General features: G+C 42.5%; 1 protein-coding gene across 3 annotated transcripts in view; it reads left to right on the top strand.

Moving 5' to 3' along the window:
- LOC138673050 (uncharacterized) overlaps positions 1-25,465 on the top strand; it is a 996,796-nt gene that overhangs the window by 55,127 nt on the left and 916,204 nt on the right. For 2 of the 3 annotated variants that reach the window (XM_069761612.1, XM_069761610.1), the window contains exons 2-3: positions 11,226-11,278; positions 13,488-13,542. The exons of the other annotated variant lie outside the window; for it this stretch is intronic. In XM_069761612.1, coding sequence (XP_069617713.1) covers positions 11,226-11,278; positions 13,488-13,542 — 108 coding nt within the window. The remainder of the gene's footprint in view (positions 1-11,225; positions 11,279-13,487; positions 13,543-25,465) is intronic. 3 annotated transcript variants of the gene reach the window in all.

The raw sequence follows: 25,465 nt of genomic DNA, 5'->3' as shown, positions 1-25,465 counted from the left end.
AGAGTTCAGAAAAGACGTTCGTTTAGGGCTCATTCAGACATCAGTCATTTCCCTCGTGCATAAAAAATGGTCCACGTTTGATCTGTGTTTTCTATCGGATTTTCATCAGTGCTTGGTCATTGTCATATTTTTTTACTATTTGAGTTTCATCAGTTTTGTATGAAAAAAAAACCTGATGGCTGTTTCTCCAGCTTCTCTTACCAGTCTGTGAAATCATACCGTACATTGATTTTTTTCACAGACTCATAGATGTACATTTACAAGATTGATCCAAGTCTTAGAAGTCTTAGAACAAAATCAGACATTTCCATTTTACATAGACTTGTGAAGAGCCCCATACACTGATAGGTACCAGTTCTGTTGGTTGAAAGTACAGATAGATCTTGTATGTGAAAAGCTTACATCTGAATAAGCCCTTATGAGCACATCTTCAGTAAGCACCTCATAATGGTGGCTGCAGATAGGTGGAAGTTTATCTCACTTTAGATATTGGTGTCATATGCCAGGTTATACCATACATGTCTGACTCTTATCCCACATGCTACCGTAACTCACATGTATTTTAACTGATAAGGGTAAACCCTTTCCTTATGACTCCTTCTGCTCTACTCCTCTCTGGATGTCGCAGCTTGTGACATAGGGCCATAAGATAGTGTTCTAAGGCTACGTTCACACTAGCGTTGTGCGCCGCTGCGTCGGCGACACAACGCACGCAGAAACGCAGCAAAACGCACGCAAAAACGCTGCGTTTTGCGACGCATGCGTCGGTTTTTGCCGAAATTTGGACGCAAGAAAAATGCAACTTGTTGCGTTTTCTTGGTCCGACGCTAGCGGCAAAAAAGACGCATGCGTCGCACAACGCAACAAAAAAAAAAACGCATGCGTCCCCCATGTTAAATATAGGGGCACATGACGCATGCGTCGCCGCTGCGTCACCTGACGCAAACTAGCATAACGCTAGTGTGAACGTAGACTTAGAGATCAGTGCTTTACATGTCAGACATTATTGGCCCCTTTATATAAATGTCACATGTCTAAGGTTGCAAAATGGGTATAACCATATGGCTGTGTAAACTGGAGTACGGAATTTGAAGTTGTGAAAAAGAAAATCGAACCCCCCAGAAGGTTTTGATTTCTGGCAACTTGTAATGTGCAGTTGCATCCACCTACAGGTCACAACTTTTATTATGTTGCGATTTTTTATTTTTTTTTCTGCACGACGTTCCATGCACCAAAGTTGCTGTGTAGCTGTAGTCTAATAGTTACACGCTGGGTGTGAAAGTGACAGTTCTTTCTGTTGCTGTCTTTCTGAATCACCTTACCAGATTCTATGGAAGCCAGATCTCTGCACACATTGCCCCAAGGCTTTAGTGCTTGATGTTGACCAGTAGCTGCTGGACTATCTGCCCTGTCTTTGATTAGTAACTACCCAATTGATATTCATACTTTTGCACATGTTGATCTTGATTAGATACCTTTAGACCACATCCTATTAACTGAAGCCAAGAGGAGATTCCATAGAAATTGTCTGATGTACTTAATGATGAGGGTCAACCAGTCATAATGCTACCCTGTTAGAGGATACTGAGAACGGTGTCCTTGAAGACCTATTGATTTATTATTGCCTTATTTTCCTGTAGGGCAGAGCTGTAAGGCTAAGTTCAGATGTTTGCAGTCTCCATTGCGGATTCTGCCATTTTTAAATTAAATTTAGCATTGCGTGCATTAGACTGGTTTTCCAAGGGTCATCATTTTAAAGGGAACCTGTCACCCCGTTTTTTGAGATTGAGCTATAAATACTGTTAAATAGGGCCTGCGCTGTGTGTTCCTTTGGTAAGTTATATCTCAGCATAGGTGGGGAATCGGGGTAGACTACATACACTATAGGAACACACAGCGCAGGCCCTATTTAACAGTATTTATAGCTCAATCTCAAAAAACGGGGTGACAGGTTCCCTTTAAACCTACCTAGATCTGAATTTCTTCCATACAGACTTTGATCAAAAGTACAATGGAAATACTGAAGGTGAACGTTGCTGCGTTTTGCTGCAAATCTGTATTAAGATTTGAATGTAAAAAAAAAATTGCAGTGGAATTGTCAGGATTGTAAAGCGATCAGTTAAACTGCATCCATCCTAATATTTCATTGGGATCCATAGGGCGTCCATGATGTCCGCCGTGTGATGTATATGTCACTTAGTTGTGGATCCTAATTAGAATTGAAGCTGCAATGCAGAGGTGAACCGGGCCTCAGCAGGTGTCCTTATGAGCTAAACATACTCTTAACATTAATTGTGCAATCTTGTGCTAACAATATGGCTGTGTACAGGGGCAAAAATTAGTCCAATAAGTCACAACTAATGCTGATTGTGAATATTAACATTTGAATGTTGCACAGTGTTTTCTACATGAAAACTTTTTAACTATTCTGAATATGCAGCACGTTCTCCATGTCGGCTGCTGAACAGGGCTGTGGGGTCGGTAAGCCTAACCTCTGACTCCTAATTTTCCCTCCAATCCGAATCTGACCCCACAGCACGGTCTCACTACCGAGCATATACGTAAAGTGCAGCACAGATTCATCTCAACTAAAAGCCGAGATCCTTAGATAAGGAACACAACAGACAAATTTATAGGACATTTACCTGACTCCGACCCCACAGCACGGTCTCACTACTGAGCATATATATGCAAAGTGCAGCACAGATTTATCTCAACTAAAAGCCGAGATCTTTAGATGACGAACAGAACAGACATTTATAGGGCACTAGCTGATGAGCCCGGCGTTGCCTGGGCATAGTAAATATCTGTGGTTAGTTATAGCACCTCACTTCTCTTATTTTCTCATCACGCCTCTCATATTCCCCTTCACATCTCTCATTTTCTCCCTTACACCTCTCATTTTCCCTCTCACTCCTCTCATTCACTTGTCATTTCGACCTCACATCTGTCATTTTCCGATCACTCCACTATTTTCCCTCACTCCTCTCATTTTGCACTCGCACCTTTTCATGTTCACCTCACACCCCTCATTTTCACCTCACACCTCTCATTTTCCCCTCAGTATATACATGTTTGTCATCTCCCTTATATATAGTATACACCTGTATGTCATCTCCTGTATATAGTATATACCTGTATGTTATCTCCTGTATATAGTATATACCTGTATGTCATCTCCCCTGTACATAGTATATACCTGCTGTATGTCATCTCCTCCTCTATATACCTGTGTCATCTCCTCTTTTATATAGTATATACCTGTATTTCATCTCCTCCTGTATATAGTATATACATGTGTCATCTCCTGTATATAGTATGTACCTGTATGTCATCTCCTGTATATAGTATATACCTGTGTGTCATCTCCTGTATATAGTATATACCTGGGTGTCATCTGCTCATGTATATAGTATATACCTGGGTGTCATCTGCTCATGTATATAGTATATATCTGTGTGTCATCTCCCCTGTATATAGTATATACCTGTATGTCATTTCCCCTGTATATAGTATATACCTGTATGTCATTTCCCCTGTATATAGTATATACCTGTATGTCATTTCCCCTGTATATAGTATATACCTGTATGTCATTTCCCCTGTATATAGTATATACCTGCTGTATGTCATCTCCTCTATATACCTATGTGTCATCTCCTCTTTTATATAGTATATACCTGTTTGTCATCTCCTGTATATAGTATATACGTGTGTCATCTCCTTTATATAGTATATACCTGTAAGTCATCTCCTCCTGTATATAGTATATACCTGTGTGTCATCTGCTCCTGTATATAGTATATACATGTGTCATCTCCTGTATATAGTATGTACCTGTATGTCATCTCCTGTATATAGTATATACCTGGGTGTCATCTGCTCATGTATATAGTATATACCTGTGTGTCATCTCCTGTATATACAAAAGGGGAATTGTGGAAACCACAGGAAAAACGACAATAGCAAAGAGAAACTATGTATAACAAATAACCTTTATTGATTCAAAAGACATACATGGTAAAATACGGACCATAACTACGGACAAAGTGCCAGACGGTGCAAAGCACAGGAAAAACACCACCTGTGCCTGTGGAACGTACAGATGAAGGACTGGCTGTCTTAAGTAGTAATATACAAAATACAAAAAGTACAAGAATATATAAGCGTATAATAAGACCAAGAGCACACCAATATACAGTGGGGCAAAAAAGTATTTAGTCAGTCAGCAATAGTCTAAGTTCCACCACTTAAAAAGATAAGAGGCGTCTGTAATTTACATCATAGGTAGACCACAACTATGGGAGACAAACTGAGAAAAAAAAATCCAGAAAATCACATTGTCTGTTTTTTTATCATTTTATTTGCATATTATGGTGGAAAATAAGTATTTGGTCAGAAACAAAATTTCATCTCAATACTTTGTAATATATCCTTTGTTGGCAATGACAGAGGTCAAATGTTTTCTGTAAGTCTTCACAAGGTTGCCACACACTGTCGTTGGTATGTTGGCCCTTTCCTCCATGCAGATCTCCTCTAGAGCAGTTATATCCGTTTGTTGTTTTGTTTATGCATCTTAGCTGTTTATGATGATTATGATTTTATTACATTCTGTCACTGCGGTCGCATATTGGCCCAATTTTGGGTGTCTCTGTTTATAGACCATATATTTGCTAGTTATGGGGTACATTGTTGCTCACGATTTACTGCCTGGCCAGCCTGGTCGTTTTTTACTTCCTGGTTTGTGTCAGTCATCTCGTTTCTTCACCTCTGGCTATACCTCTGTATCTTCACAGCGGCACCTGCACGCATGCGCGCTGGGCGCCGACGCTCCGGGCGGCTTGCGGCGTCTACATGCTTGGGTGGTTGCCATAGTTTTGGCGGCGCCCTGGCATGACGTCGCCGCCGCTGGGAGTGCCGTGTTGTCCCGGCGACGCCTGCGTCACTTCCGGTGGACGCTGTTGTTAGATCGGGAGGCGGGCTATTTAAACCCAGTATGCGATCTCCGTGATACGCCCCCTGACGAAGGAGTTCTTCTCCGAAACGCGCGTCGGGCGGACGTGCAGCCGTGAGTTCTGGCAGAGCAGCACCAGCAGCACCTTATAGGTAATATACTATGGAGTGGCGAATGTTTCTACATTATGGGTTCCATCTTAGTATGTTATGGCAGTGATTCTTTATTTGGCATTTATTATTATGGCCGATTAGGCCCCTTTACATATGGCCGTTTTGGTATGGGCATTATCCCCACGTGTTTATAGATATACGATGACGGCTCTCTCTTGTGCACTTGCTGATGAACGTTAGGGCTGTAGGTTGTTCATTCATGTGTTAAGATCTTGCCTTTATATACGTGGGTACTATCTAGGAACAGATATTTATATTGGTGTGCTCTTGGTCTTATTATACGCTTATATATTCTTGTACTTTTTGTATTTTGTATATTACTACTTAAGACAGCCAGTCCTTCATCTGTACGTTCCACAGGCACAGGTGGTGTTTTTCCTGTGCTTTGCACCGTCTGGCACTTTGTCCGTAGTTATGGTCCGTATTTTACCATGTATGTGTTTTGAATCAATAAAGATTATTTGTTATACATAGTTTCTCTTTGCTATTGTTGTTTTTCCTGTGGTTTCCACAATTCCCCTTTTGTATGTTGTTGTTACGACTAGGCTTAGTACAAGTCAGACCAGCACGTAATTACGTGATTACGTATATACTCTATTTACGTGATGTGGTCATTTAATACCTTTTGTTTCTATCTCCTGTATATAGTATATACTTGTGTTATCTCCTCCTGTATATAGTATGTACCTATATGTCATCTCCTCCTGTATATAGTATGTACCTATATGTCATCTCCTCCTGTATATAGTATATACCTGTTTGTGATCTCCTCCTGTATATAGTATATACCTGTGTGTCATCTCCCCTGTATATAGTATATACCTGTGTCATCTCCCCTGTATATAGTATATACCTGTTTGCCATCTTTCCTGTATATAGTATGTACCTGTATGTCATCTCCCTTGTATATAGTATATACCAGTGTGTCATCTCCTGTATATAGTATGCACCTGTGTCATCTCCCCTGTATATAGTATATGTGTGTGTCATCTCCTCCTGTATATAGTATATACCTGTGTGATTTCCTCCTGTATATAGTATATATCTGTATGTCATCTCCCCTGTATATAGTATATACCTGTGTCATCTCCCCTGTATATAGTATGTACCTGTATGTCATCTCCCCTGTTTATAGTATATACCAGTGTCATCTCCTCCTGTATATAGTATACACCTGTGTCATCTCCCCTGTATATAGTATATATGTATGTCATCTCCTCCTGTATATAGTATATACCTGTATGTCATCTCCTCCTGTATATAGTATATATCTGTGTGTCATCTCCTCCTGTATATAGTATATATGTGTGTCATCTCCTCCTGTATATAGTATATACCTATATGTCATCTCCTCCTGTATATAGTATATACCTGTGGCATCTCCCCTGTATATAGTATATATGTGTTTGCCATCTCCCCTGTATATAGTATATACCTGTGTGTCATCTCCTCCTGTATATAGTATATACCTGTGTGTCATCTCCCCTGTATATAGTATATGCCTGTGTGTCATCTTCCCTGTATATAGTAGGTACCTGTATGTCCTCTCCCCTGTATATACAGTAGTATATACCAGTGTGTCATCTCCTCCTGTATATAGTATATACCTGTGTGTCATCTCCCCTGTATATAGTATATACCTGTGTCATCTCCCCTGTATATAGTATATACCTGTGTGTCACCTCCCCTGTATATAATATGTACCTGTATGTCCTCTCCCCTGTATATACAGTAGTATATACCAGTGTATCATCTCCTCCTGTATATAGTATATACCTGTATGTCATCTCCTCCTGTATATAGTATATACCTGTGTGTCATCTCCCCTGTATATAGTATATACCTGTGTCATCTCCCCTGTATATAGTATATACCTGTTTGCCATCTTTCCTGTATATAGTATGTACCTGTATGTCATCTCCCTTGTATATAGTATATACCAGTGTGTCATCTCCTGTATATAGTATGCACCTGTGTCATCTCCCCTGTATATAGTATATGTGTGTGTCATCTCCTCCTGTATATAGTATATACCTGTGTGATTTCCTCCTGTATATAGTATATATCTGTATGTCATCTCCTTCTGTATTAGACCGCGTTCACATGTTATTTGTTCAGTATTTTAACCTCAGTATTTGTAAGCTAAATTGGCAGCCTGATAAATCCCCAGCCAACAGGAAGCCCTCCCCCTTGGCAGTATATATTAGCTCACACATACACATAATAGACAGGTCATGTGACTGACATCTGCCTTATTTCCTATATGGTACAGTTGTTGCTCTTGTAGTTTGTCTGCTTATTAATCAGATTTTTATTTTTGAAGGATAATACCAGACTTGTGTGTGTTTTAGGGCGAGTTTCATGGGGCGAGTTTCATGTGTCAAGTTGTGTTTGTTGAGTTGCTTGTGGCGACATGCATGTAGCGACTTTTGTGAGATGAGTTTTGTGTGGCAACATGCGTGTAGCAACTTTTTGTGTGTCGAGTTGCATGTGACAGGTTAGTGTAACAAGTTGTGTGCAGCAAGTTTTGCGCATGGCAAGATTTGCACGTGGCGAGTTTTATGTGTGGTGCGTTTTGAGTATGTGCAAGTTTTGTGTGAGGCAACTTTTGCATGTGTTGCAACTTTTGTGCATGTGGCAATTTTTCAGTGTGTGCAAGTTTTGCGTGTGGCGAGTTTTCCATGAGGTGAGTTTTGCACGTGTGGCGGGTTTTGCGTGAGCCTAGTTTTGCATGTGGCGAGTTTTGCGCGTGGCGAGTTTTGAGCGGCGACTTTTGTGTTTCAACTTTTATGTGGCGAGGTTGGTGTATGTGTGGTGAAATGTGTGCTGAGGGTGGTATATGTGTTCAAGCACGTCGTAGTGTGTGGCGCATTTTGTGTGTGTGTTCATATCCCCGTGTGTGGTGAGTATCCCATGTCGGGGCCCCACTTTAGCAACTGTACGGTATATACTCTTTGGCGCCATCGCTCTCACTCTTTAGGTCCCCCTTGTTCACATCTGGCAGCTGTCGATTTGCCTCCAACACTTTTCCTTTCACTTTTTCCCCATTATGTGGATAGGGGCAAAATTGTTTGGTGAATTGGAACGCGCCTGGTTAAAATTTTGCCTCACAACATAGCCTATGACGCTCTCGGAGTCCAGACGTGTGACAGTGCAAAATTTTGTGGCTGTAGCTACGACGGTGCAGATGCCAATCCCGGACACACACACACACACACACACACACACACACACACACACACACACACACACACACACACACACACACACACACACACACACACACACACACACACACACACACACACACACACACACGTTCAGCTTTATATATTAGATGTAATAACTTTCCCAAATTCTTATAAAACCATATTCAGCACATCCTGCATTGTACTAGTATACCCAATTTATTATATATTTTATGACTCCACCAAAAGGGACACCGACTCCACGACTCCGACTCCACAGCTCTGCTGCTGTAGGCTGCCAAGGACAGCTGTAAATGTTCTGTATCTGTATTCTGTATCGGAGACAGGCAATCACGTAAAAGCCTGAATTGGTTATTATTACACTAACTAGTAATCATGATCCCACTATAATGAACATGTGCTAATCATAAAGGAATTATATGTCTACCCTGCAGCAAGTCGTGAAATAGCCAATAAAATGTCACACTTCACTCTGGAGAGAAAGATAGTCATAAATCACAATGGTATCCTAATGGATTATAGACATCTGTGTCTGCGTCTCCGCTCTGCTCGTATTCTAGCTTCTCCGTGTTTGGCATTATTTCTGGGGTTGCTGCCTCTCGGGTATGATGCCGCAGGCAATACTTTTGCGTTTGAAAGGCTCAGTTTCCCCAGCAATCGCACATGCCATCAGGTTCTGCCTTCTGTGCTGTAAGACAATTTCCTACATGATTTGCCCTAGAAAATCCCACGGTGTGGTGTATAAATCTTGTTTTCTCGGAGCGACTTTTCCCTTGAAGGGATGATCTTCAGTGAGTCATTATGTCTTATTAACGATCCACTGCCATGGAAACATGTTCAGGCAGCCAGCCAAGAAAGCGGGCCGCAAGCATTTCGCTAATTACCTCGCTGATTGTCGGAATAAAAATCAGACCTCTATTGGCTCTTTATTACTTAATTGTACCCGTTGGTTAGTGCTGCCTCAAGTACTGAAGGGGTCTTATGGTGTCGGCTTTTTTTCTTTTTTTAAGTAATTCCTTCAATTAAAGATGGTCAGTTTTTCCTTTTACTAACTTTCGCCATTTTATGTAATTGATCATTAAAAATAAATTACAGTACTTTTGAGATTATATCTTAAAAACTAGAAAGTTACTTTGACTGAAACAATTAGGGCTCGCTCCCACTTGCGATTAAATCGGATGAATGCTATAGATTCCTCGATCCGTGGTGGTATAGGTTTTGAAATATGGCTAATTTACCTGTACATGCTAATTAGGGGGCTCGGGAGAGAGCTAGCGCTCCTGTCGAAAAGAATACACTGAGGTACAGGAGTGAAAGACGCATTTGTACCGTAGGACTCCGTACCTTATTTAACATAATGCGCTTTGCACACATTACTATGGAGGAGGCGGTACAAAGGCAGAGTTGTCCGCCCACCGGACATGACGTTACGGCATGATTTGCCGACGTCAGTACACCCGGAAATAATGTGCGCGCAGTAATTCAAGGTGCACACATTCGAGCAGACCGGAAATTCTGCTCCTTGCGTCCGGAAACACGTGGCCGCAAGACGCCGGTGAGTAGTGCATAAAAAGACGGTGGGATGAAGGCCGCGATAGCGAGATGCTCATTTGTTATACATGATGGTGATTTATTCCCCTGATGATTCTAAACTGTATGAAACGTGTTGGGAGGCACTATTCATTAAGATTGACCTTTAAAGAATAATGCGGACATAGGCTAAAAACCGCTGAAAGGATCCACATTAACTCAAGCCGTACCGAGTCAGTGAGATGACCGTTAGAAGGCAGATGAGTATAAAATGATTTGAAATGTACTGGAAGTGCACGTGACAGCGTATGTGAAAGTATGTACCCTTGTTGATAGAAGGGGCATCTTGCTTACTTTTGGGCTGCACGGTCGCTATATTTAAAGAATTATTTTTACATCTATGAGCATGTTGTAATATTTAAACCATATCAGCAGTGAAGGGTAACGGGAGGAACATGACAATCGTTTAAAAGTGATTGTATGGGAGGTATCAACCACTCTATTAGTTGCAAAATAGATATATATGCAATGGTATGATTGTTATTTTTTTGATCCCCCTTTACCGTGTAGGATGTATGTCAAAATATAGTGAATTCACCTTTTATAGACTATATAGAATATATAGACTGTTTGCTCTGAGGGTATGGTGGTTATTGACCCAGAAGCACGATTTTGACACATAAGAGAGACCAAGTATCAGACTTTAAGTGGAGATTACTCTCTGGCGGTGATACCCTCCTTTTTATGTGTGTTTTTTGTTTGTTTGTATGCACCTAGCACTTTGTGTCAGCACTATATGTTTGCATTTTTTAAAAACATTAGTAAAAGTTACGTTTTAGTCTATATCAGTCAAGAACCCGCTTTTTGCTTGATGAAATATATCAGTTCTTGTATCTATTAGAGTCCAGCTACAATTTTTTTTTCATTGAAAATAAAACAATAAAGAAAAATACACATATTTGGTATCGCTGCGTTCAGAAATGTCCGACTTATCAAAATATAAAATAAATGAATCCTATCAGTAAGCGATGTAACAAGGCAAAAAAAATCTAAACTACGTTTTTTTGTCTGCCGCAATATTGCAATAATAGGCGATCAAAACATATGTACTGATCTAGGGAATCATATTGGCAGGTCAGCTTTACCATATAGTGGACACTAATTAAAAAATCCAAGAAGCAGTTGTGGAATTGCACTTTTTTGCGGTTTCACAGCACTTTTATTCCCATTTTCTAATACACTGTATGGTAAAGTGGAACAAAAATATGACTCGTCCCATAAATAAGAGCCCTCACACGGCTATAATGATGGAAAATGATAACTTGTAAAATTGACTTATTTTGTGTGTTTGCTTTCCAGGTCACCATTACAGTTGTCAAAAGGATTACTGCCACATTTTCATTAATTGGATGGTAAGAGTTGTTGTTACTAAAATTTAGATTTGTCCTTCTGATGAATATTAATGGTGAGAACAACCTTAAATTTGAATGTGTAATAGATCGCTTGGTGCGTATAAGCCGCTGCTGTTCTCAGCGGTACGAGTCCTCTTTACAAAGCACGATGCACCACCGAGAGATGATCTATTGCACTTCACAAAAGATCATTACCCGTGCATGATAATCTTTCAGTGTGAATGTGTGAATGTATCCTAAATACATTAAAATACTTCTCAATCGCCGTCTTCTCCAGTTTCCATTGCCACTCTGGTCCCCCCCCCCCACTCTGCAGCTTTGCCGTCTCACAGAGAGAGTATTTTATTGCGTGGTGCTGCTTGTGAAGGTGGTTTCCTGTGTGAACTAGCTAGTTTAGGTGACTTGGTCCAGATGAGGACTGGAGCAATGCTGGAAACTGGGAAAGACTGCAATATTTTAGCATACATAAACTGTTGCATGCATAATTAGCCGGAATTATGGAGTATCAATTCTGATGAGACTCCTTCTTCAAAACACCACCACAGCATTCCTGGCCCTAGTATTATGCTTACCAGCCACCCTCGTCTTCTATTCTCGGCGCAACTCCGGTCGTCTTCTGCAGTTTGTGACCTGTGGACTCCAGTGTTTGCTGGGCAAGCCGGAGGTCACTTCTCTCTAAGTCTATGAGAAACAGAACAAATTGAGAGCTTGTGACCGTTACCTCTGACGTCCGGTCAGTCAGACGATGTAGGATCGTACCGGGCAATGGCGGAAACGTTAGATGATAGGAACTTGCCTTAGTGATGCCATTCTAGCTGAGTAAACAAAAAGCGCTGGAGTGGTGTTTTAAGTAAGTCTACTTTCGCACTTGTGTTTTTTGTTTTTTTGTCGACGTGCAGTGAAATTACGTATCGACGGACTTCATGAAAATATTGAAAAACATGTGCGACGGATCCTGTGAAATGACGGATGTGTCGTTTGGATTTGTCAAGGGAAAATTTTACGGAATTGAAATGAGAGAGAGAGAGAGACTTTTTCCCAGACTTGAAAATCCTTCCGGGCATGCTCAAAAGGGAAAAACTGGATCCATTGCTGGATTCCTGCGTATGACGGTCAGCGACGGAGTCCATAGGCTTCCATTGTAGCCGACGACAGGCAGCGCAGGATGCGTCGCTGACCGATTTTTTTTTTTTTTTTTTTTTTTTTTTTCCGACGTGCACAAAAAACGTTACAATGAACGTTTTCTCTGCACGACGGACCGCTATTTTACGACGGATCCAGTGCATGACGGATGAAACGGATGGCCATCCGTCACAATCCGTCGCTAATACAAGTCTAAGGGAAAATGCAGGATCCTGCAAATTTTTTGGCACGATCCTGCATTCTCAAAAAACAACGGATTGTGACGGATCTGAAAAAACGGAAGTGTGAAAGAGGCCTAAGTGTTTGTACTTTAAGTCACCGCTCTATGAACTTTCAGTCCCTAGGAAAACATGTCTTCTGGTACAACCAAGCTTCAACGATAAAGCAGTTATGTCAGCTAAACATGCTGCTCTATGTAAGGGCAGTATATTACACAAACTTGATTGTCGTAGCTATAACGGCACAAAAATGTGCATGTCCTTAAAGAGTACACCATTCACATAGTTTGAGTGCAGTGTGTTTGTAAGGAGAGCGACCCTCCACCCCCTGGCTCTCTCCACAGTGACCCACAAGCATACACAGCTGCCGATCAGTTTCCATATTGGCGAGACGGGGGAGCTCTTTTCTCATGAATACACCGCACTTTTATGCCATGTGTTCATTGTATTCTTTAAGCTTTCCTAATAGCTAAACAGCACGTTTCATGCTGACATATCAATTTCATCAATGACGCTATCAGGCCGCTGCTATACGCTATGGTCTACATTCTAGGCGCTGCTTTCCCATGTGGATATAGCTCACACAGAGACCGTAGTGGTATATCCACTCACAGCACTATCTGCGGTATCTGGCGGTGCTCTGAATAGTGCCAGGTATGCTGCAAATTATGAATGTGAGGGGAATAACAAAGATATAGCAAATATAAACAGGGCAGATCCTCGATATTCTGAGACCGTATTCCATTCTGGTATAAGTGAATATAGGCTATTTTGTAAGAAATTCAGTTCATGCTGAGAGGTCTTTACAAATGCTTCACGTGGTAACTGCTGGTACGTCTGTATTGCAGCTTCTGCATGCTGATCGTCATCTGGCTCTTCAGAAAATACAATTCATTAGCACAGGTACGGACCTTATTAAAGTTTTTCTTTACGGATCGTTATTCATTATTATTTGTGAAGACGACTTTCAGAAATGTTTGATGAATAAATGGGGAATCGGACAACGCTTCCCATTCACTAAGTCCAAGCTGTATTGAAGCTTATCAGAAGGTTTCGTTCTACTATAAGGGGAAAATGCCACGTCTCACCTGAGAAATTCCCCTGAATATCATCAAGAACCGATGGCTGACAGAATGGCCAGCATATACACGCCTGTCAGTCTTGCACTTGAGTAATTCTTTGGTGAATGTTGAATTTGCTTTATTATGGCTTTTTATCTATTTTATCTATTATATGGTTAGGTATAGAATTTAACAAATAAATACAAAATGTATTAATCCCTGAGTGACAACCAACGTACATGTATGGTGGGTGTGCACACTAGATTTATGGGACTGAGCCCTCTCCATAGCTGTGTGGCACAGTTCAATCCCTTAGATGAGCGGTCATACAGGGGATTGAAAGTGTCCCTTCTTTCACCTATTAGCTATGACTGATGGTGTTGTCATGACACTTAGGGGCCTTCTGTAGGCCATGGCACCGGTGTCTGCCATGTTTGCCCCCCAATTACTGATCTTCATAGGATTGCAGGATTGAGACCTTTTTGCAACCTTGAAAGATCTTAATATATGAGTAAAGGGAATCTGTCACTGTATTTTTGCTTCCTCGTCTAAGAGTAGCATGATGTAGGCAAAAAGACCCTGAATTGAACACTGTATCACTTGGTTTACTGGGTGCAGTACTTGTGACACAATTAGAATTCTTAGATTTAGCAATGCAGCAGAGCTGAGAAAGCTGCCCCACCCACACCACAGCTGACCCTGCCCTCACCAGGCTATGTATTTACATTGTCTATAGACAGTGAGCTGCTTATCATGATAAGGGGTGGAGTCGGACTAGCAAGCGCTGCTGGAGCCCTGACAGTGATAATCACCATATGTTAAAACCTTTATTTTAAGTAAACAGCACATAGCTTGACATGTGACACATCCTTTAAATCTGTGTTTTAAGCCCTACCTCATGTTGACCTCAGATTATATTGCAAATATCTGATGACAGATTCCATTTAATATTTTAATCAAAACTGTGTTTTGACAATATCCATCGCCTTCTCAAAAATATGAAATATGAATAAAAGAGGACAGAAAGCTACATGTGTCCTAAAATGGTACCAACAAAACAGCACCACATCTCACAGAAATCAAGTCAGGGTAGGTCATCAGTAGTCTATAACCGGACGGCCTCTCTAACAATTATTCTTGTAATCTTTTTTTTATGAAAGCGTCTAGGCCTCCAGAGATAACATACATGATCATTTCAGTTCAAAAGTCTTATACAATTTCAAAATTATTTTGTCTATTAATAGTTCTTTTTTGCAAGCAAATGTATGCCAACTTGATAGAAGGGTGAATGGCTAGAGAGATATGGCAGTGTAGCAGACAATTAGGAATAGTCTACCATTTCTTGGCACTTTCCTCCTATTGCTATCTACTGTACAAAGGTTTTCCGGGCATGAACCAAACATCCCAGGCTTGACCTGTCTGGCATACTGTTATTTGCACGTAAATGCTGTAATGGAAGGTTATGAAATCTGGGTTATCATTATTATCAGAGACAAACACATTGCATGGATATATAAATCATTACAGATATCACCAGGTACAATGAGGGAATGCACGTCTCCGTTTATCTAGGTTCCATGCACAACCATATCTTCATCACTTCTTTGTAACGTGATTGTATTGGAAAGATCACAATGACAACATGTGTCTCTTTTGGTGTGAATTGGCAAAAATAATTGTATTGCGCTTGCTTATATCCAAACATATGCAGTATTATATGTATTTATGTTTATGTGCATATGTAGCAGAGCTGTGTGTGTCTATATGTGCATGTAGCAGAGCTGTGTGTGTATCATACACACTAACAGCAGATTTATTTCCTTCTTATTCCACCTAGTACACTAAAATTAATGATAATGACCTTCACTTTACAACCCCAAGGGAAGTATTAATTAATAGGAAAAAATGTTTTTCCTATTTTCTGCTGCCTAAACCTGGGGTGCGTTTTATAGTCCGAAAAATATGGTAGGTATTGGGGTTTAATAATTTATTAATTTAGTATTTAGTAATTTAGGCTTTATTTGCATACGTCAAAAGTGTGAAGATTGTCTTAGCTGCAAGAGGTGCAAAAGTCCAGAGGTCTCTGGCAGTGAAAAGGTTAAAGAGAATCTACTATATAATTGTCTAAGGGTCACTTCCGTCTTTCTGTCTGTCCTTCTATCTGTCACAGATATTCATTGGTCGCGACCTCTGTCTGTCATGGAAATGCAAGTCGCTGATTGGTTGCGGCAAAACAGCCATGACCAATCAGCGACGGGCACAGTCCGGTGGCAACATGGCCGCTCCTTCCTCCCCGCAGTCAGTTCCCCCTCCATGCTCCCCTCCAGTCAGCGCTCACACAGGGTTAATGGCAGCGTTAACCGACCGCGCTATGCCGCGGTGTAACGCACTCGGTTAACGCTGCTATTAACCCTGTGTGACCAACGTTTTACTATTGATGCTGCCTATGCGGCATCAATAGTAAAAAGATCTAATGTTAAAAATAATAAAAAGAATAAAAAATCGTTATATACTCACCGTCCGTTGGCCCCTCGGATCCACAACAGGCCTTTCCCGCTCGCGACGCTCCGGTAACCGGTCCATGCTGCGATCTCGCGAGATGATGACGTAGCGGTCTCACGAGACCGCTACGTCATCATCTCGCGAGACCGCAATGCACTCTTGAGACTGGAGAGCGCGAGGAGCGTTGGTAACCGCTTCGCTTGGATCCGGGGGCTCCGGAAGGTGAGTATATAACTATTTTTTATTTTAATTCTTTTTTTTAACAGGGATATGATGCCCACATTGCTATATACTACGTGGGCTGGGCAATATACTACATGGGCTGTGCAATATACTACGTGGGCTGTGCAACGTGGCTGGGCAATATACTACGTGGGCTGTGCTATATACTACGTGGGCTGTGCTATATACTACGTGGGTTGTGCAATATACTACGTGACTGGGCAATATACTACGTGACAGGGTAGTGTACTACGTGGCTGGGCAATATACTACGTGGCTGGGCAATATACTTCGTGGCTGGGCAATATACTACGTGGTTGGGCAATATACTACGTGGCTGGGCAATATACTTTGTGGCTGGGCAATATACTACGTGGCTGGGCAATATACTACGTGGCTGGGCAATATACTTCGTGGCTGGACAATATACTACGTGGCTGGGCAATATACTACCTGGCTGGGCAATATACTACGTGGCTGGGCAATATACTACGTGGCTGGGCAATATACTACGTGGCTGGGCAATATACTACGTGGCTGGGCAATATACTACGTGGCTGGGCAATATACTACGTGGCTGGGCAATATACTACGTGGCTGGACAATATACTACGTGGTTGGGCAATATACTACGTGGCTGGGCAATATACTTTGTGGCTGGGCAATATACTTTGTGGCTGGGCAATATACTACGTGGCTGGGCAATATACTTTGTGGCTGGACAATATACTACGTGGCTGGGCAATATACTACCTGGCTGGGCAATATACTACGTGGCTGGGCAATATACTACGTGGCTGGGCAATATACTACGTGGCTGGGCAATATACTACGTGGCTGTGCTATATTCTACGTGGACACGCATATTCTAGGATACCCGATGCGTTAGAATCGGGCCACCATCTACTGTATTATATGAATTTTATTCACCAAGTCAAACCAGATGAAACTTATGCTTTTCTTTTTTTTCCCAAAAAAACCAAAACAAATTTTTTGTGCATGAATATGTTTTGGTGACAGAACCCGCCTGTCTTGCTCTACCTCAGGTCCTGAGAACTTTTCTCTGTGATGATGACCGTGTATTACTATATGATGAGTGTGCAGATGTGACTGCTGGTTATTTACGGTACTCATTTCATGCAAATGCCTTAATATAAAAAAAATATTGGTTCTCTGCAGGAATGAATGAAAAGAATAGATCACATTTCTACTAAACGCTGTCGCATTAGATGTGCGTAGTGAGAAGCATAGTATGTTCTGTACAGTATACAGTATATGAGAATTAATGACATCTATGAGATAAATGTATATACATGAGCATATTCAGTGTGACTTTTGGTAGAAGGATGTCAAATTTGCTATGATTTTGGTGGTGTTCATATCCAGATGTCAATTGTAAATGGGACGTAATCAGTCTTGGTTCGTAGGGCTGAATGACCGGTAAAGTGCTAGAATCAGAAGTACAGGCATCGGTTAGGGGACCAGGGAAGGCATGGCACTGGAACAGGTGATTTAAAAAAAAATATATATTTTTTTAATATCAGCTGTTAGAATCCACTTAGGAAAATCCACTACAAAATATGCACCAACATTAGAAACTTAATGGGTCCCTGTTCATCAGAAATAACGTTATGTATGCCAGGCGCACTGTAGTTGTTCCAAATTAATTAAAAGCCATCTTCCATAAATGTGCTCTAGTCTGGTGCTGGCACATATTTCTGTCATAATTTACACAATTTGCGTAAAATATATTATGATGAGTTTGTTGAATCCACTTGGCCAAGCCAAATCTTGTCCAAGCTCTGCCCACTTTTAAAGAAATTGGAGTAGCTGGGTGAGACTTCAATTTGCTCAAAAATTTTGAGAAAATACAAGCAATTTGATGCCAGAAAGTTGGCTAAAACTGCTTGATGCATCAAGGTCATAGTGTGAACTTTCTAGCAGATTTTCCTGCGCATTCTAGGTCCAATTTGTGATAGAAGTATTCACTGTAAATCCATCTCAAGTAGACAAATTTTACACTAAAGGTACCGTCACACTAAGCGACGCTGCAGCGATACCGACAACGATCCGGGTCGCTGCAGCGTCGCTGTTTGGTCGCTGGAGAGCTGTCACACAGACAGCTCTCCAGCGACCAACGATCCCGAGGTCCCCGGTAACCAGGGTAAACATCGGGTTACTAAGCGCAGGGCCGCGCTTAGTAACCCGATGTTTACCCTGGTTACCATCGTTAAAGTAAAAAAAACAACCACTACATACTTACCTACCGCTGTCTGTCCCCGGCGCTGTGCTTCTCTGCTCTGGCTGTGAGCGCCGGGCAGCCGGAAAGCAGAGCGGTGACATCACCGCTCTGCTTTCCGGCCGCTGTGCTCACAGCCAGAGCAGAGAAGCAGAGCGCCGGGGACAGACAGCGGTAGGTAAGTATGTAGTGGTTGTTTTTTTTACTTTAACGATGGTAACCAGGGTAAACATCGGGTTACTAAGCGCGGCCCTGCGCTTAGTAACCCGATGTTTACCCTGGTTACCAGCGAAGACATCGCTGAATCGGCGTTACACACGCCGATTCAGCGATGTCAGCGGGAGATCCAGCGACAAAACAAAGTTCTGGACTTTCTTCCCCGACCAGCGACAGCACAGCAGGGGCCTGATCGCTGCGGCGTTTCACACTGGACGATATCGCTAGCCAGGACGCTGCAACGTCACGGATCGCTAGCGATATCGTCTAGTGTGACGGTACCTTTAAGCTAGGTTCACATTGCGTTAGTGCAGTCCGTTCAATGCATACGTTAAACAATTCAATCAGATAAGTAACCAATTGTATGTAAAATAAATTCTGTCTAGCACTGTTGACAAAAACAAATCCTCCCAAGAAATTTGTGCAAAAAGACAATATAAAATAAATATTTTATTGAAGAATTAGTAATGTTAAAATATATATAAAATAATTTGTATCACAGCTGATGGAAGCACATATAATAATTAATATATAGGTATAAGAACATACAACCAATACATGAATATAAACTGCCAGGCGATGCAAAAAAATATATTAAAATATAAATAGCAAACACAGAGAACCCCAAAAAAATATATATAGTGACAATATAGAATATCTACAAAATTAATAAATATATATATATATATATATATATATATATATATATATATATATATATATATATATATATATATATATATCTGTGCAGCAGCACCAATTCATAAAATATTTTTACCATACAATGTATACAAATCAAAGTGCACTAGTGCTGAACAAATATAATACATATATGTCCTATTAGGAATAAATACGGCCAAAAAAGTCTATTAAGGTGCCAAAAAATAGATGGATGAATAAATAAAAAGAAAAAAAAGAAAAAAATAGATATATATCAATAAAAATTCCACTAAAGTGCAATAATATGTGCAATGTTGCAAAACCTATGTTAAACACAAGGTGTAGAAAAACCTCAGAAAAAGTGCTGAAGTGCAAAGGTGCTAAAAAAATGTGTTCTATTTAGGGGCAACCTATATAAGACACTCTGAGAGCCTGAACAATGTCATGGTGCTACAAACACAGTGAATGTTTCCTATAAAGAAACCAATTGTATCAGACACTGCTGGAGACCTATAAAGTGTAGCACAATCACTGTGAATATTTCCTATAAGGGAACCATCTATATACGGCACTACTGGGGACCTATAAAGTGTCGTAGTGCTAAGTGAAGTAAAACTGCAAACGCCTAGCAGAGAATATAATCAAAAATATACAAAGTTACTCATACCTGAATGCTCCTTAATCACTACGTACGTTTCGGCATTTAGCCTTCTTCCGGGGGGCGTGTCTGATACAATTGGTTTCTTTATAGGAAACATTCACTGTATTTGTAGCACCATGACATTGTTCAGGCTCTCAGAGTGTCTTATATAGGTTGCCCCTAAATAGAACACATTTTTTTAGCACCTTTGCACTTCAGCACTTTTTCTGAGGTTTTTCTACACCTTGTGTTTAACATAGGTTTTACAACATTGCACCACGTGCAAACCTCCTTCCATCAGCAAGGGCATTGAAGATGAAACGTGGCTGGGTCTTTCAACATGACAATGATCCAAAGCACACCGCCAGGGCAACGAAGGAGTGGCTTCGTAAGAAGCATTTCAAGGTCCTGGAGTGGCCTAGCCAGTCTCCAGATCTCAACCCTATAGAAAACCTTTGGAGGGAGTTGAAAGTCCGTGTTGCCAAGCGAAAAGCCAAAAACATCACTGCTCTAGAGGAGATCTGCATGGAGGAATGGGCCAACATACCAACAACAGTGTGTGGCAACCTTGTGAAGACTTACAGAAAACGTTTGACCTCTGTCATTGCCAACAAAGGATATATTACAAAGTATTGAGATGAAATTTTGTTTCTGACCAAATACCGTACTTATTTTCCACCATAAAATGCAAAAAAAATGTTAAAAAAACAGACAATGTGATTTTCTGGATTTTTTTTTCTCAGTTTGTCTCCCATAGTTGAGGTCTACCTATGATGTAAATTACAGACGCCTCTCATCTTTTTAAGTGGTGGAACTTGCACTATTGCTGACTGACTAAATCCTTTTTTGCCCCACTGTATGTATGTATGTGTGTATATATATATATATATATATATATGTATATGTATATGTATATGTATATGTATATATATATATATATATATATATATATATATATATATATATATATATATATTGTAAGGGTTTCACTCACTCAGCTGCGACGGCTGACACTCAGGAGACGTGTTCCTTTAAAGTTCACTGGGTTTATTGCTTCATAAACCATGTTGCAAACAACAGAAAACAAATAGCCTTTGGTTCAGGTAAAGAAAAACAAGTGTCCAGTTCATCCGGCTCAGTCCTGAAGCTGTAACATACTCAGGAGGGTTTCACCTCCACACATCTCTGCTGTGTAAAGGATTAGCCAGTCTTATAAAGAGCTAACCCCACCCAGTAACCCATCACATGATTAGCCATGTGGTCTGACATTACCACAGGTCCTGAAACACATATACAAGATTATGTGCAAGAAAGGAATACTCCGGGCTACATTACAGCAACCAGGCACTTATGTGGCACATACCTCCCATCGACTACAAACACTTTAGCCATGCTACATACCTCCCCCCTCTGCCTAAAGCCGTGGGGCTTGGCACTTTCCCCCACTAAACAAGGGATTCTCGATAGGGCATCCGCATTACCGTGCAGCTTTCCGGCCCTATGTTCCACATGGAAACTGAAGTCCTGCAGGGCTAAGAACCAACGGGTGACTCTAGCATTTCTTCCTTTCGTTTCTCTCATCCACCTAAGCGGGGCATGGTCAGATACCAGTCTAAATTTACGTCCCAGCAGATAGTACCGCAATGTGTCCACTGCCCATTTTATGGCCAAGCACTCCTTCTCAACGACTGAGTAGTTCTTTTCAGATGAGGACAGCTTCCTACTCAGATAGAGAACAGGATGCTCCTCCCCATGTAGTTCTTGGGAAAGGACTGCTCCCACCCCAACATCTGAGGCATCTGTCTGAAGAATAAACTCTTTCTTGAAGTTTGGGGCCATCAGAACGGGTTGCTTACATAAAGCCTCTTTCATTTCTTGGAAGGCTGAATCTGTTTCTTCGGACCACTTAACCATTACTGATTTTGTCCCTTTTAGCAGGTCAGTCAGAGGCGCCGCCATTGTGGCGAAGTTTGGGATGAACCTCCTGTAATATCCCACGATTCCCAGGAAGGCTTTAACTTGCTTCTTGGAAACTGGTTTTGGCCATGTTTGAATTGCCTCCACTTTACTGATTTGGGGTTTTATTTCTCCATGACCCACTATGTATCCAAGGTACTTAGCTTCTTCTTTACCCAATGCACACTTCTTCGGGTTTATTGTAAATCCGGCCTCTCTTATAGCATCAAACACCGCTTGGACTTTCTCCAGATGACTCTCCCAGTCCGGGCTAAAGATGACGATATCATCTAGGTACGCAGCAGCGTATGCCTTGTGGGGTGCAAGGACTCTATCCATAGCCCTTTGGAAGGTGGCCGGAGCTCCCTGTAGGCCAAAAGGCATCCGGACATACTGGAAGCATCCATCTGGTGTAGAAAATGCCGTCTTCTCCTTGGCTTCCTGTGCCATGGGGATCTGCCAATACCCCTTCGTCAAATCCAAGGTGGTTATGTACCTGGCGGGCCCAAGCCTTTCGATGAGCTCATCAACTCGGGGCATGGGATATGCGTCGAACTTGGAGACCTCATTCAACTTCCTATAGTCGTTGCAAAATCTCCACTCCCCATCAGGTTTTGGGACCAGGACAATTGGGCTCGACCAACCGCTCTTGGATTCCTCAATGACTCCAAGCTTCAACATACGCTCCACTTCCTTGGAGACTATTTCTCGACGGGCCTCAGGAATTCTATAGGGCTTCACGTTCACGCGCACATGGGGCTCTGTCAGGACCTCATGCTCTATGACCTTCGTGTACCCAGGCAACTCGGAAAACAGGTCCCTGTTTTTCTGGAGTAACTCCCGGCATTGCTGTTTCTGGGACTCCGATAGCGTCTCCGCTATAGTAACCGCTCCAACCTCATCTTCTGGGTTGCTTAACAACGATGGAGTTACTGTCGGCTCTCTATCTTGCCACGGCTTGATAAGGTTGACATGGTATACTTGGAATGGTTTCCGTCTTCCTGGTTGGTGAATTTTATAGTTTACTTCACCAAGTTTCTCGACAACCTCATATGGCCCTTGCCATTTGGCCAAGAACTTGCTTTCCACTGTCGGAACTAACACAAGAACTCGGTCTCCCGGATTGAATTGCCTCACTCTTGCAGACCGGTTGTAGACCCTGGCCTGAGCTTCTTGTGCTTGGAGAAGGTGTTCTTTCACGATAGGCATCACCTTTGCAATCCTCTGCTGCATCAGGGCCACATGCTCAATGACGCTTCTGTGGGGCGTGACTTCGGCTTCCCAGGTTTCCTTGGCTATATCCAGGAGTCCTCGTGGATGTCGGCCATACAGAAGCTCAAACGGTGAGAAACCTGTGGAGGCCTGTGGAACTTCACGAATGGAAAACATCAAATAGGGTAAGAGACAATCCCAGTCTCTACCGTCTTTCTCTATAGCTTTTCTCAGCATGCTCTTCAGTGTCTTGTTAAATCTCTCAACAAGGCCATCTGACTGGGGATGGTACACCGAGGTCCTCAACTGGGAGATTTTCAGGGCTTTGCATAGTTCCCTCATCACCTTGCTCATGAAAGGTGTCCCCTGGTCAGTCAGGATCTCCTTCGGCAGACCTGTCCGGGAAAAGACATGGACCAACTCGCGAGCTATACTCTTTGAAGAAGAATTTCTCAAGGGAATTGCCTCAGGATAGCGTGTGGCGTAGTCCAGGATGACTAATAAATACTGATGGCCCCGGGCTGATTTAACTAAGGGACCGACCAAGTCCATGGCAATTCTCTCGAATGGCACCTCAATAATGGGCAGTGGCACAAGGGGGTTCCGGAAATGAGGAGTGGGAGCAGTTAGCTGACATGTAGGGCAGGACCTGCAATAGTTCACTATTTCCCGGTGGCACCCAGGCCAATAGAACCTCTGCACAACCCGTTCCTGCGTTTTTTCCACCCCTAGGTGTCCACCCAAGATGTGTGAATGGGCCATGTCCAACACCTTCCGTCTATATGGACCCGGCACTACCAACTGCTCTACCAACTCCTCCCTTATTTTCGTGACCCGGTACAACAACTCCCTGCTCATTAGAAAATGGGGAAATCTTGTGTCTGCCCCCGGCTCCTGTACCACCCCGTCAATAACTGTGACATTATTAAAGGCTTCCCTCAGAGTGGGGTCCCTATGTTGGGCAGTCCCAAAATTTTCACCGGATACCTCTAACTCCAGAATGTCAGATGCAGGGGACACTTCCTCCTCATCTCCAGCCAGGACACAAAAAGGAAATCTGTCTGACTCGGGGTGTGGCACCACCCTTCCCGGGTTCACTGGTTCCCTACTCTTGCTAGGGAGCTCAGAACCTTTCCCCCACAAATCCCAAAACAAACAGAAATCCCGGCCAATAATTATAGGGTGCAACAAGTCCTGAACGACGCCGACTATGTGGGACTCCGTGCCACATGTCGTTTCAATGTTCACACTGGCCACAGGGTAGTCCTTTGCATCACCATGTATGCACCGCACTCCGACCTTCTTTCCCGGGAGCAGGTGGAGAGGAAAAGTGGCCCTCACCAGGGTCACTAGGCTCCCCGAGTCTAACAGTGCCGTTACTGCTTGACCGTTCACCTTCACGGGACATGCTTGAGGTCCCTCGTTGGGCGGAGAGTTCACACTGCAAGCTGGATACGCATAGTATGAACAACGGCGTCCCATGCTGCAGTCCATCTGCTCAGTGGTTTGGGAACAACGGGCAGCTATATGTCCTGGCTTGTGGCACCTCCAACAAATAATATCACCCGTGGGGACCTTGGGCACCACCTCCCCCGCCCTTTGTGACCTTGGACGCACCACCCCTTTTTGGGACTCAGCTGCCTTCTGGGATCCCCAGTACGGCATGGGCTGCCTCCCGAAGGAGCCTTCCAACCCTTGGTACCTCTCAACCAGTCCGATCAGCTCGTCGGCATTCTGGGGATCACCCTGGGCAACCCAAGACTGTATAGGCCTCGGGAGGGAATGGACAAACCGATCCATCATCACCCGCTCTACCATCTGTGCAGGCGCAGAGGATTCTGGCTGCAGCCATTTCTGGACCAGGTGCAACAGATCAAACATTTGGGAACGAGGTGGTTTGTCCCGGTGATAGCCCCAGGAGTGAACTCGCTGTGCCCTGACAGTCAGTGTCACCCCCAAACGTGCGAGAATCTCGGCTTTCAATTTGTGATACTCTTTGGCATCCTGCAAGGTCAAATCATAGTACGCCTTCTGGGGTTCTCCCGTCAGGTATGGCGCAAGTACCTCTGCCCACTGCTCTGGCGGAAGTTTTTCCCTCTCAGCGACCCTCTCAAACAC

The sequence above is a fragment of the Ranitomeya imitator genome, chromosome 3 (genome assembly GCF_032444005.1).
Source record: "Ranitomeya imitator isolate aRanImi1 chromosome 3, aRanImi1.pri, whole genome shotgun sequence".
NCBI lineage: Eukaryota > Metazoa > Chordata > Amphibia > Anura > Dendrobatidae > Ranitomeya > Ranitomeya imitator.
The sequence above is the reverse complement of the archived record's forward strand: the minus strand, read 5'-3'. Positions and strand labels throughout refer to the sequence as shown.